The sequence below is a fragment of the Humulus lupulus genome, chromosome 2 (assembly GCF_963169125.1).
Source record: "Humulus lupulus chromosome 2, drHumLupu1.1, whole genome shotgun sequence".
Taxonomy (NCBI): Eukaryota; Viridiplantae; Streptophyta; class Magnoliopsida; order Rosales; family Cannabaceae; genus Humulus; species Humulus lupulus.
Window position 1 is genome coordinate 196166045 of NC_084794.1, and position 15194 is coordinate 196181238.

The 15194-nt window shown below is 32.1% G+C and overlaps 1 protein-coding gene across 1 annotated transcript; it reads right to left on the reverse strand.

Moving 5' to 3' along the window:
• Window positions 1-455: 455 nt before the first annotated feature.
• LOC133818850 (E3 ubiquitin ligase BIG BROTHER-related) lies at window positions 456-5942 on the reverse strand. Its single transcript, XM_062251957.1, has 7 exons — window positions 5485-5942; window positions 4524-4887; window positions 4382-4428; window positions 3166-3207; window positions 2961-3082; window positions 2777-2885; window positions 456-742 (listed from the first exon to the last, which is right to left on the reverse strand). Exons 1-7 carry the CDS (start codon window positions 5767-5769, stop codon window positions 695-697), a joined length of 1017 nt encoding a protein of 338 aa, XP_062107941.1. The 5' UTR covers window positions 5770-5942; the 3' UTR covers window positions 456-694.
• Window positions 5943-15194: the final 9252 nt, after the last annotated feature.

Consider the following 15194-nt stretch of genomic DNA (forward strand, 5'->3'; position numbering starts at 1 on the left):
ATCAGTTGTGAATTGTAATGAGTTTCAAAATCTGTAACTTTAAGCTCTTTGTTAATTTTGAATGCGAGTGTGTTGATTTGTGAGATAAGAAAGAGTAAAGAATTGTGAATTTCAAATATAAGAAATATTCCCCTGTGATTTTGTTTTAGTACGTAGTGTATGGAACATATTTCTTGGAGTTTGCTTAAAAACAAAAATTATGCCAAACAAGTCCTAACCACATAGGAACTCCTTTCAACCAATTATATTTCAAGTTAAAAGTATTTTAGCATTATGATATTTTGTTAAAACAGTAACATATGGACACCATAAGACAGCAGACTTGAATCCTAAAAGGTTTGAGTGTTAATTCCTAATCAAGGTAAAATTAATAAATAGATGTTATAGTTCTTGTAATTAACTTTTCGGCCCATATCTAATGAACCCAAATCCAGAATATTATGAGAAAAAAAATGTAGAAAATAGTCCACAATGCTTTTCATTTTACTAAAAAAAGGACATCCAAAATCAACATTTATCTAATTTTCACCAGTTGAATTTTACATCCTGGATTCGTCCTTTCCATATTGGCAAAAAATATAAATTACAAGCATAATAGAACAACAAGGATACGACACCAACTTTCAATACCAAAATAGGGTAGGTATAAAAAAATGGCCTATCACTTGTAGAATAAAATGCTCGATTACCTCTACTAGCTGTTTCCAGAAGTAGAAACCTCAACACTGCAAACAGGACAGACCTGCAACCAAAATGCAAGACATAAAAACAAAATATTACAAAACAAAACAGTTATATAAGCTATTCAGCTGGCCTACCTAAATCAAGAAATACTAAAGATATACATCTGCAGTTAGTACTATATTATTCTTTCGAAGAGAAAATATAATTTTGTCCCTGTGTTTTTTCCAAATACGCAATCGAACATTGTGTTTTGTTAAATGACAATTCGAACCTGTATTTTCCAAAATGAATTTTCAATTATAAGATCAATCCTTATCGTTAACGATGCAATAGGTTCAAAGAAGCAGAGAAGGTCGAGGAGCTGAGAAGAAAGATAATATTTGAAAAATTGAATCAAAACATAAGAACTATTCCCAGTAAATTCTTTCATATATTTGAAAACCAAAGGTATTGTACATCAATTCCATTTAAAGAAGTACTCCCACAAGGGCATTGTAGCACTGACTTAGTGATGCATCCCACAAGGGCATTGTAGCACTGACTTAGTGATGCAGCAAAAGACTAAACCTCCAACTAAACTGAGATGTCTAATTTGATGTGCGCATGCACAAAAAACAGACAGAAATGCCCAAAACCAGAGTACTCTGTGTTTATTGACATGGAAAAAGTGACTACATAATGGCAATGCTAAGTCAGACTGTTAGGCTAATCTTTTTCATGCCATGACTATCATCATGGTGTTGGGTATACAAAAAGTATCGGAACAAATCAAAATATGGAACTATATTAATACATGTAACATGAGGGTATATGCATACCCATCTGAGTTTTCATAATTTGTCATGTAACAGGTAATTATTACTACTCCTAGAAAGAAAAGTAAATCCCCATGTTAAGGTCAAGAATCAGTTCCTTAGAGCACTCTCAATGGATGTTCTACTCCATCATTTAAAATACCTTTCAAAAACACACATTTTTCTATTTTACCTCTAAATTTTACATTATACCATACATCAACTTCTCTATATATTTCTCTACATCATTTAAATATTATATCTATAAACATATTTTATTAATTAAAGTAAAATAAAATAATTGGAAAAGAAAAAAAAATAATAAATATATATACTAAATAGGAGAGAGAAAGCTTATAAAGAGAAATAATATATTATAGAGAAAGCTTATAGACGAACTGGTTCTATAAGTAATATTCCCCTTTTAACTAATTCTGTAATAAAGATATGTAAATGTTATGTACATATAAATATGGATTAATTGGAATTTGTGCATAGTTATTACAAATATATGTATAAATGAGCTGATGGAACATGTTTTTGTGAGTTTTACCTAAATATTATAGAGAAAGTGTATTACAAAATACACCACCAAAACATTTTTTTTTTATAATTTACCTCAAACTTTTATATTATACTATACATCAGCTTCTCTATTTTTTTCTCTACATCATTTAATTATTATATTTTTTTAAAATATTTTATTCATTTTAAGAAATAAAATAATTAAATATAATAATATTATACTGATATATATACAAAAGTTTATAAAAAAATAATGAAATATTTATAGCTTAATGAATAGTATTTTACTACATATACATATAGGAAATACTATTCATTTTGGTAAAAAAATATAACTTTACATCACCCATTGAAAGACTATTTAACAATTTTTTCCCTATATTATAAAAAATTAGACATTCTATCTCCTCCATTGGGAGTGCAATTAGGCCAGGGTTCTTGCTCTTCCTTTCCTGGCTGACTTGATTGGTTAGACACAAATACTATAAAATAAGCTTATTATAAACTTCTTCATGGAAGCCAAGGCTGGGTCTCACGAATCACAATAAAAAAAACATTGGCCAGTTCCTATCCTAGGTGTTTAAATTAATTTTCTAAGTTCTAGCAAAACGTAAATAAGTTTTAAAAAAAAAAAGAATGGTGCTGGAGCGAAAAAAGTGTGGATCCATCATGAAAGTGATAAAGATAGACAAAAGATAACATGAAGAGTCTAACTACAAATAAAACCATTAATGGAACTCAAAAAGATAGCGAGAGCAGAAGTCTAAGCATACCTTGTTGATATTCAACCAGTTGTTTATACACTCGGGGTGGTAGGAATGTCTGCAAGAGAGTAATGTCAAGGTCTCTTCATCCTCGTAGTCAAACCGGCAAATGACACACCTGAAACAAAAGCACATAAATAAAAAGAGCACACATAGCCATAAAGGCTTAAAACTTATGAAAATGAACACTCACGAATCATTGCTTCCATTCTGACTTCCTCCTGTCTTGTATTTTACTGTGGGCAAGGTGGCAATTGTATCAGCTGAAAGTCCTCTGCTCTCAGTTCCAACTACTTCACCCAATGCAAGCAACTCCTGGAATAATTTGAATACTTTCTTTGATTGCACAAAAATAAATTATGCTTCATTAGAAGAACTAGAATATCAGGTCAGCCTACCTCATATGAAAGTTCATCCGGATCAACCTCCTCCCATGCATCCTGCAACCCAAAGGCACTTTATGAGTTGGACGAATGAAATACAAAATAGATCAGTTTATATAAACAAAGAACGGGGATTATAAATACAAGAAAAAATATAAATTAACCCACTAATTTATTTGGCATATCAATGTAGATTACTAAAAGTAAAGTAAAATAATTCTATAGTATCTATCCCATTTTATGTACCAAATAATTAGTCCCTCTTAGAGATGATTTTATTTAAAAATCAAGGTGAGGGAAAAAAAGATGCCGAAGAAGATGCAGAAAGGGTACACTGAAACAAGACCTATAATTTTAATATATCTTTTAACAGAGACCTAAAAGGAAGTCTTGAATGAAAAACTCTATATAGATTCATAAAGTATCCTCTGATTGTAAAACATGCTATAGACTTATTTAAGACCTAGAAAGAAAAGAGGTTTAGAGACACCAAAGATTCTTTATGACAAAGAGATCCATCAAACCAGAGAAAAGAATTTATGATGAGAAGTACTTTAATAACCAGCTCAAACATGGTACTTACAGAAGGAAGTAAGAAAAGATGGAGGCAGAGGTGGTGGCAGAGCAGATACAGCTCAAATATAACTTTTTTTTGTTCAAACCACATGCAAAAATATGGTATGCTATGAGCAATGTTCTTAAACCAGGTTAGACTGTGCTTAAAGAAAATAATTACGCCAGGTTAGCCCAAAGATTAATTATTATTTATTAGGCCAAAATAATTTAGGCTGACCTTCATTTGCAAATAACTGTGCCATGTTTCAACCAAAATCACCACAACCATATGACACTCACTCATCTTTCATTATTAAAAGTTACACTTCATATATCCTCACATGAACTGAAGTTGTTTCAATCAGCATGAATCGGATACATGATCATGTCTGAAATCCAGCCAGCTATTGCTAGCCAGATACTCATCAGTAGCTTCTTTGTTAGAATGTAGCTGTCAAATGTTAAACTCAGACAAATAAACAGCTAAAATGTGGTGTTTCATTAAAAACCTACAGGCTACAAACAAAACAGCTTAGTATGATAACCTAGGCTGGAATACTCTTGACCCAAGCAGCCTATTGTTGGAACTTTACATGCCCACACTCTACCAACACTTTTTGGGGGAAAATAGATACAACTACTATTGAAACATCATGAATGTTTTATCAATTAATACCTGAGAGTTACCTCCATGCTCTTCTGGCTCTGAATCCTCATCTTCACCTGACAACACAGAAATTACCAAATTCTCACCTCATAAGTGAAGACTTTCAAGAGGAAAAGGAGCAGATGTACAAAATTGAGATAATGCTACTCACGGTCATTTATCCCAGCAAGCGCTAACAATCTAGCAGCCATTTCCCTATCTTCAGCATCTTGTAGGGCTCTTGCATAAGCCTCGTCACTCGGAAAAACAGCTGGGTCAAATTCAACACTGGGTTGATTGTCCTCTCCAACATCATCAATATCATGATCATGATCATGGCCGTGGGCATGCACATCAAATGCATCTTCTTCATCCTCAGCATCAGTTCCTTCATGTTCCTCTTCATCATCATCAACATCAGTGTCGTCATGAAAATCATTGTAGTCATCATCATCATCGTGTAAGTAGCTTCCAGCTTCCCAACTTCCATAATCACTTCCTTCTGTGTTCATTCGTAGCATCATATATGCCCTTTCCTACTCCATAATCAACGAAGATAAAAAAAATGAAAAGAAAGGACATAACTTTGCATCAACATTAAGAAACTTTAAGATTAAATCCTACCATATATTTTCAATTAATAAAGGTTGAAATGCCAGTTTCATTCACACACAGAACATGAAAAGTCAAATCCATGAGGGACAATTAGCACTTGAAAGATGTAATCATTAAGCACAGAATTTTTTTTAAGATGCCACCTGGATCACCAAAAGAATTAGAAACTGGAATTCAAACTGTTGCCACCTAAAGATTAAGTGTCACAGTCATGACTAGTACCCTCCCTAGTCCTAGGAGGATAGAGCATAACCAAATAACAAAACTTATAAAATTAATTGATGTCAAATGCAAAAGCCGATTACTAGAAAATATTTGTAAACATTTTACATTCGAATGCATCAAGAACCCATAAAAATTAATAAGATCAAATTGAAAAGAAAAAAAAAATCAAAAAGGGTAATTTAGGAAGCATTCAAACTATAATTTCCATTCTTTTTCGACAACCAATACACAACAAACCATCATAACCCTAAAAAAAACGCGAGCCCCAAAAGTATAAAAATAAAAAGGCGAACCTGTTCTTGGAGGGTTCGAGCTAGGGCGAGGTCGGCATCGACCTGGCTGAGATTAGTAAATGGTGTTCTGGAAGAAGAGCGAGCAGCAGTAGCAGTAGCTGCAGCAGCCGGAGGGGACTGAGCTGTGTCCAGCGATCCAGCCGCGGCGGGGTCTTCTTCTTGCGGATCATCGGAGCTATTGAGATTAGGGTTTTCGACAAGGTCGCCGGCGACGATGGTATCGGTGTTGGGCTTGACTCCGCCGTTGGCAACGGAGCCCAATTTGGCGTTGTGATTGTTCTCCATGGAAGGAAGGGAGTGAGATTTCCTAAGAAGAAAGCAGATGAAATTTAGAGATTGAAGTTTTGGAATTTCCTTTTGGAATATTTGAAGAATCAGAGAGATACTATTGCAGATTTGAGACTTGAGAAAGAGGAAAAAGGGGAGGGGTTTTTAAGTAATTGTGAGGTTTATGATTTGTTCTTTGTAACTCAAATTTGTTATTGCCCTTCAAAAATAATTAGATAATTTCCTTCCAAATATAAATAATAATAATAATATCTAATTTTTTCAAAAAGATTTCATAATTGATGATAATTATAAGCCTTTGATAATAAATTTAACTAGTGTTTATTATTTAAACCATAAAACATAACAGCGTTTTGCTTAGTTTTTTTTTAATGATTAAAAATTATATATATACATATATTTTAAGATTGCATGATAGGGATTTATTTTTTCCATTTTCGTACATTATGATCATTATATGGACACGTGAGGACATCTTGATTATAATTTTTTTTTCATGACGGTATTTATTGTATAACGAACATTCTGTAGGTTTTCGGGAAATTTGAATCAATAAAGTGTCAACAAATTCCAAATAATTTGTTGCACACATACTTTTATTTATTTATTTATTTTAAGCGCTTTGTATGTTTTTTTTTATAAAAAACTTAAATTATGTATAAGAAAATTTATGTTTTATGTTTTTGCTGATTACCCTTTTTGACCATTTATTTTTGTAAAAATAACTTTTAGATCTCTTGTTTTATCGAAAGATTAAAAATAAGAATAGATATATCGATTATTTGAACATTGTTTTTATTTGGCTGATTACCCTTTTTGAACCTTTATTTTAAAAGTTAATTTTTGGACCATGTATTCATTCAAAATGTCAAAAATTCTTTATAAAAAGTAAGTTTTTTGTAAGGATTCATACACCATTTTAAAACTTGTATTTTAGCTGATTACTAGTTTGGGTACTTTATTTTTAAAATTAATTTGTGGACCTCATATTTTGTCAAAACATTAAAAATAGGAATATATAGATAGATATTTGAACTACGTGTATTTTTGTCGATTACATGTTTAAACCTTTTATTATTAAAAAATAATTTTTAGACCTCATGGTCTATCAAAATGTCAAAAATATAAATATATATTATTTATTATTATATATATTTAATTTACATCTAGTATAATTATTATTAAAATAAAAATAAGAAAAAAAAAGATAAAATAGATAGAGTTTGTCTATTAATTAATTAATAGCCATAAATTAGAAAAGTGGAATAAAATATAAAAAAGAAATTATATTTATTATTATATTTATAATTTAATTAAATTGTTATCGTAATTAAATATATAATCAAATTTGAATTCAAATTTTTATCATTAAAATGAAAAGTTTAAATAAATCAAATTAGAATTCAAATTAAAATTATGTATGCTGTTAAAATATATTTTTATAGAATTATTTACGTTTAAATAAAAAGCATAAATAGTTTGAATAAATTATTTTGCTATCAATTGTTTATGAACATGATTATGTATGACTTGACAATAATTTATTCAATTTTAATCGATTTAAATTAATTAATTAATTTATTTAGTATATAATTATTATTGAAATTAATTTACTTCTATTATAATTTTTATAATTAGATATTTTAGTTTTTTCTATAATTATTAACAAATAATCATAAAATTGATAAAGAAGAATAAAATAATGTAAAAAAAAAAGAGAAAATATAAATATTGTTTTGGAACAAATTTAGAGTGTCAAATCATCTCCATGAGACTCTCATTTATATAAATACTAGATACAAACAACGTGTTTAGCACGTTTGCTTGGTTTGATTTATAGGATATATTAATTATATTTATTAAATTTGTTTCATTGTCATATAAATTTTAAATAAATAAATAATATTATATATAAAAGAATGGCATAAATATATTAAATTAAAAATTAAACCAAAGTGTTGTTTATGATTTGTTTATGTATATATATAATATGATAACTTTTTAAACATAATTGATAACTTTTTAATAAAAATTAAGATTATGTATTATATATATTTTATAACATTTAAATTTATATTAATATAATTATTAAATATCTAGTCTTGTATTATATATTATTATAATAATGATATTTTATAATAATTATTAATTGTTTTAATAAAAATTAAGATTATGTATTATATATTATTATTGTAATATTTAGTTTTGTATTAAATATTATTATAATAATAATATTTAAATTCATATTAATATAAATAGTAAAAATATTAAGATTATATATTATTATACAAATAATATTTTATAACATTTAAATTTATATTAATATAATTATTGAATATCTAGTTTTGTATTATATATTATTATAATAATGATATTTTATAACATCTGAATTTATATTAATATAATTATTATATATGTAGTCTTATATTAAATATTAATATAATAATAGTATTTTATAATATTTGAATTTATATTAATATAGTTAATAAATATTTATTTTTAGTTAGTTTAAAAATATATTTCGTTAAGTATTTAGAATATTTCGCTAAAGTTAACAAAACAAACCGTTAAAATCAAATATTTCCGTTATCTACACACATTTTATATAGAAGAGATATAGATTTGAAGAATTAGAGAGATAGTATTGCAGATTTGAGACTTGAGAAAGAGGAAAAAGGGGAGGGGTTTTATGTAATCATGAGGTTTATGATTTAGTTGTTAGGAACTCAAATTTGTTATTGCCCTTAAAAAACAATAGATAATTTCCTTCCAAATATAAATAATAATAATATCTAATTTTTTCACAAAGATTTCATAATTGATGATAATTGAGTTCCTTCTATAGCTCGGAATGATAACCCAGAATCTGTCAGGAACAACCCGGAGCCTGCCCGGGTTAACTCTGAACCTTCCAGACCAAATAACGGGAGACCACCGCCCTCGCCAATAAGGCATCCACCCTCTCCAATAAGACATCCCTCTATAGCACTAGATGTGCCCCAACCAGTGGGAATTGTGCCCTTAAAGCAATTGTAGTTCACAATAGTTTTAATGAAATGAAATGAATTGAATTATTGTGTATATGTAGCTTATGTACTATATTATTGTTAATAATATTAAGTAAATATCAGAAAATTCTCAAGTTCATCTATGTGGTCTCAATCTCATATTGGTATGAGAGGATCGAGATTGAGATAATGGACTTAAATACTTCATAGTAAAATAAAGTTGTGGAATCTTTAGATTAATTACTGCTAGTACGGTCCACTAGTATTATGAATACATGTGACCTAGATCCGGGTTACTAGTGTAGTAGGACTCTTTAGTGGATGTACTTTGCATACTAAGAGTATGTAGAATTGGAGTAGATGTGATTTGATAATACGTGTTTAAATACTGTTTCGTAGTATTATAAAACACATCAATTGATGATCATATACAAACTGATCTTAATCCTAAAGTTACTATGAACTCTTATATGTCATTTGATCATTTGATTCATGTGTTATGGTTTGTCAGAATGATCAAGCTAAGAACTATTGTTTTGGGGACTCAATGATGTATATGGCTGGGGACATAACTTAATAGATATGGAATTTATACCTTCTTATAAATTGAATGATGGTTCTCTATTGGGTTGGCTTTTGGAACTGAAAAAGTTATTGACGTCAAATTCATAATCAGATTATGAATTAACATTCACTAGTAAAGTCAATGGTACATTAGGAATCAAGATATAATTAAAAGGGTAAAACGGTAATTTTATTCCCACTTAATTGTGAATCATCAATAAAGGATTAATTTGTATGTAATGATTATATATCAATGGACACTTTATGGTTACAATAAAGTACTCGTAAATATATGTCTTTAATTCTGAAGAGTGCAATCTCATATTTATAGTGGAATAATCACGAGATTAATAAATATGATTATCGAATCAAAGAGTTTTGGTTAATAATCTATTATTTATTGGAGCTTGAAATTATTGGTCCATAGGTCCCTGGGGGCTTTATCAACACTATTCAAAATAAGAGTTTATACAAGTATCAAACTGTGAATGGTCTATTTGAGAGAATATTTATTCATCGGGATAAATATACAATTATGTGATAATTGAAATTGTACAATTTATTATTGTATTAATACAATTTTCGAAATTGTGTAGAAATAAAAGAAATTGATTTTAATCAATTATTTTATTTAAGTGGGAAATGATAAATATGGATAGTCAAAATTGGTTTTGATTATTATATTTATTTAACTAATAATTAAATGATAATGATAATTCAAATTTTGAATTTTGAAATTTAAGTTGTTATCTTTTCCTTAAAAAGATGATACCTTATTTAACTTTCTAATTATTAATTAATTAAAATAAATATGCATGAAATATCAAATCCCAGTATTTTAGGGAGGTGTTACACACATTGGGTTTCCTGGACTGCTCTATGCATGTATCATTACTGAAAATGATTAGTTATTGGTTTTTCCATTTATTTAATTAATTAATAAAACATTTTGAAAAGGGTTTTAAAATGGAATATAAGACTTTATCTTTAATTATCATTTATTTTATTATTATTATTATTAAGATGATCAATTTTATTTAATTATTATTATGTTAATAATACATATATATTATATATGATAGAAAATAAGAGAATAAGTTTTTGACAAGAAGCATCAGTAAAATGAATCATCTTTTTCTCAAAAAAGATAAAACATTTCTCTCTAGCATATAATTAAGAGTCTCGTGTGTTGAGAATACTTTTGATTCATAGATTTGATTCTTGTTTTCTATGTGCCCACCTACATCTTGAGGTGTAGAGAACGTCTTGGAAGATCTTGGTGTGAGTACTCTGGCGAGGATAAGAAGATCGAAATATATGCGAAAAGATTCAAGGATTCTTGATAGGCTACAAGAGGTAAATCATTTCGTATCATTTTTACGTATAAATATTTTTGTTGATTAACATATTTCATATTAAAGGATCCTCATATAAAGTTTTTTTGTTGTATACAATACTACCATTACCGCAATTTCTGCTGCGCAATAGGAACAATTCCTCGCAATTGGTACAAGAGCCATCTTTAATCCCTGCGTATGTTAATTACTATGTGGGTATATGTAATGCCCGAAATTCCCTAATGTGGCTTAATGTCTGGATTAGGGGGCCAGGAGGGCCATTATTGATTTAATATGTATGATTATGTGAGTTATATTATTATATGATTATAATTGCATGCATGTGGGCTCACTTCTTAATATAATGACATTTTTGTAATTTTGGCCCGTTGAGGGCATATTTGTACATTTATGTGCATGTATGTGATATTTGGGTGAGACCACATTATTATGTGGATATGTTTGGACTATTCGACTTGAGACGATCATAGGATGTGAGTTAGCGGTTTGGTCATAACATGGTTAATTACCGGGCTTGGGGTGAGTCTGGGGGTAATTTGATGCTTAGTACATTACCGGGAATGAACGGGTAATGGGATATGACTTAATAATTATTTGAGGATATTAGGAGTAATGGGAATTGGAGGACGTTAATTATGATTAACGGGATAGGTGGAAAATGACAGTTTTGCCCTTGGTAGCTTTGAAGGCTTAGGATGGCCCTAGGGGCAATTTGGTCATTTTGACCATGGGTTAAGTTTAGCCAAAGGATGGCTGTAGAAGGGTTAAGATAGCAAAATCAGAGTTTCCTTCTCTCTCACTCTCAATCATCTCTTCCTCTCCTTCTCGATTTGGATTTTTGAAGCTAAGTGGAGAATTGTAACTTGAGGATTAAAGCTTGAGAGTTTAGGATTGTGTTCAGCAGCTAGAAGGGTTTAATTATGTATTTGAGGTAAAGATTCTAAGATTAAATCCCTGGTTTTTGCTCTGTTTTTCGGATTGTTTATAGCTTGATATTTTGATTGTGTAATTGGATATGTAGGGATGTTTCAAGTGGTATAAAGCTTGGTTATTGATGAGGCATGTTGAGTGCTCTATTTATGGACATTGGTTGCATTGTAAATGTCTGACAACTTTGCTTACTTGTGAATGACACTGACTTATTAGTCAAAAACGACATTGGTGTTTAGTATTGGTCGTGAAGTTCTGACTTATCAGTCATGATCGACAGTAGTACTGAGCACTAGTCGTATGGTATTGGCTTATGAGTCAAAAGTGACATTAGCGTGTTTAACGCAGGTCGAAATGATTAGATCTAATCAACATGAGCATTAAATACTTGACCGACCTATTGATTGAAGAAAACTAAAGCGCTTGTCTAGTCTAAAGGCTAGTTACTTAGAGCTAGGGCTAAAAGGCTCAGGTGACTGAAACGTCACATGGCTTGGGGCGTGGGACCCCAGAGAGACTTATTAGTCATCTATTCAGGGAGACTTATTAGTCATCTATTCAGCGACACTTATCAGTCATCTATTCAAAGAGATTTATTAGTTATCTACTCTAGAGAGACTTATTAGTCATCTACTCCAGAGAGACTTATTAGTCATCTACCCAGAAAGACTTACTAGTCATCATCTGATTAGGGCTGCAAGTCCCAGAATCATATATTTATGTTGTATACATGCAGTAATAAGTTTTCTTGCTAAGCCTTGGCTCACAGGTGCTATGTGGTGCAGGTAAAGGGAAATAAAAACTCACCCAGCCTTGAGTGGAGAGCTTAGGTGGTGATGTGTACATATGCGGCCGCTTGACCACCACGGTCAAGGTATTTCTCTAGGGAACTAGGATTTAACTCTATTTTTGCCGCTTAGGTCGGCGGGTTGTATCTTTTATACTATAATGACTATTTTGGATTGTAAATAACTTTGTAAACACTTTTATGGGCCCATGTACAGTTTAACGTTTTAAATAAAATATATCAATTCCTTTTGACCGAGATTTTCACCCTGGCCTATTAATAACACCTAGATGCATGTTTACAACCTAATGACGCGTTTAGCGAGTTAAGCACTATTTAAAGTACACAGTGTGATGGTCTTAGGCTATCCAAGGCATTACAGTGTCATATGCATTTTTTATATTATGTATAATATATGAATAGATAGATGTTTTGTATGAATTGTTGATGTTCTTAAGGGTTGATTTTCATGGTGCTTTTGAGTTAAGAAAAATTCTTAAATTTTCTAGATATACAAAAATTGTAAGACATTTTGGGGCATATGAATTTTGTAATTTATTTTTTAAATTTATGGAAAAAATTATGTTATGGCCCGAGCCCCGAGGCCAAGTCGCTGGCCCGAGCCCCGAGGCCAAGTTGCTGGCCCGAACCACACCACGCGCGCCCCTGCAACCACCGTCTACACGCTCCCTGCAGCCATCGTCCGAGTGGGCCAGCCACCACCCATGGTCGTGCCTGTAATGCCCTGCTAATTAGGGTTTGTTACCACGTGTGTTTAAAATAGCGCGGGACTCGTTAAACGAGTCATTTGGACTAAAACATGTGATTAAGCCACTAAGGTTTCATGTATTAAAAATCTTGGTCAATGAGTAAACATTTCCATTAAAAGAAAAATTTAGTCTTTACATGGGATCCCAAAAATACAAGTTTAAAAATTTGTTTAAACTCAAGGATTATAAGAAAAGCCGACCTAAGCGGCAAAACATGGTCCAATCCCAGTTCCCCTGCGATACCTCAACCGTGGCAGTCGAGTAGGCTGCATATGTACGCATTGCCCCTAACACTCTCCAACTCATGGCTGGCTAAGGTTTTCCTTACCCTTACCTTCACCACAGAGCACCCGTGAGCCAAAAGACTTAGCAAGAAAACACATTAACAAATTTAGATAGTCCATAGAATATAACAACATGCTCAACAGTAATAACTGGAACCAAGCATGCACACACTATACAAGTAAGTGACCATAGGGTCACACAAGTGCGTGTCGCACTCCCGATCATTCCTATGGCATCCGATCCAGTCAAGTGCATAATGCACTCTTAGGGTGGCCTAGCCATAACGGTCTGCGCTCAACGCCCGATCACGGCTCATAAGTCGAGCCTTGCAAACCCTAGACTCATAAGTCGAGCTTTGTGATCCTTGTGAACTCTCGACTTATAAGCTGGGCCTTGTAATCCTTCGACTTATAAGTCAGCCTTGTAAATCCTCGACTTTTAAGTCGAGCCTTGTAAACTCCTCGACTCGTAAGTTGAGCCCGTTTTAATCCCTCGACTTATAAGTCGGGCCCCTGTAGTCTCTTGGATTATAAGCCGAGCCCCTTTTTAATCAAATATACTATCGACCAGCAGGTCGAGCTCTTGGTTAGGTGTAATAGACAAATTTCCAACCTATAAGTCGAATCTCCCAGCCGAGAACAAACATACATAAAATGCATTCATCATACACAGATACAACACATTACAATGTACTTAAACATGTATACACATGCATAATTATAATCATGCTTATTAGCTGGGCCCGAGCCCTATTCATGTTTACATTAACAGTTGGGCCAAGCCCCAATCATAATACATTTAACAGCAGAGTCGAGCCTTAATCTTAATACTTTTAATAACAGGGTCGAGCCCTAATCATAACACATTCAACAACGAGACCAAGCCTTAATCATAATACTCTTAACAATGGGGCTGAGCCCTAATCATGTATCTCACACTTCGGGTGCAGTTTTCTTACCTTTGATCCAAGCACAATCAAATAAGCAAGCAAGAATGACCCCCAAGAATGATCCTCTCCCGAGCCCTAGTGGTAACCTAGTCACAACCCACAAATAACATTCTCATTACTATTCGATTTCATAGTAAAACCCCGGGACCAATCCCGTGCTCTCTGGACCTCCAATTCCCCCACACGGGGTGGTGAAATTGTCCCTCAAGCCCCTGGGCCTATGCCCTAAAAATACAAAAATCAAGGCCCTGAAAATGGCCTAGTACCGCGGCACACAGCTAGGGCTCTCTGCCCTAGATCATCCCAGCGCCGCGGCTCGGAAGAACAGGGATGCGGTGCCCCTTCGCGAACCCAGAAAAAACTGGGTTTTCCCACCATTTTTCCCCCCAGCCAAAGCTCCCAAATCTCATCCCAAACTTTCCTTAAAGTCCCAAATGAGTTTAAAACCCTTAATAACATATCATAAGCAGTACCAACACCTAAAAAACTAAACTCAATCTCTAACCCAAATCAAAACCTAATCATTGGTTTAAAACTTTGCAAAAACTTAAACCGCAGCTGAGATTTACCAAGAAACAGAGCAATACCTTACCTTAAAGAAGAGTCACGACCTTTATGTTCTCCCACTTCAACCTTACCTTCAATCCTAATGTTTTGAGCCTCTCTTCCTCAAAATTCAACAAAACCCCCAAGTGCTAGAGAGAGAGAGAAGAAGAAGCTGAGAATGTGATTTCCTTAGTGTTCCTCTGCTTTCCACGGCCTTCCAAACCA

Coding starts and splice junctions, on each gene's coding strand:
- LOC133818850 (XM_062251957.1), bottom strand. CDS start 5,769: ATGGAGAACAATCACAACGCCAAATTGGGCTCCGTTGCCAACGGCGGA. Junction 4,429..4,523: donor GCTTGCTGGGATAAATGACC/GTGAGTAGCATT, acceptor CTGTGTTGTCAG/GTGAAGATGAGGATTCAGAG. Junction 743..2,776: donor ACTGGTTGAATATCAACAAG/GTATGCTTAGAC, acceptor TTTTGGTTGCAG/GTCTGTCCTGTTTGCAGTGT.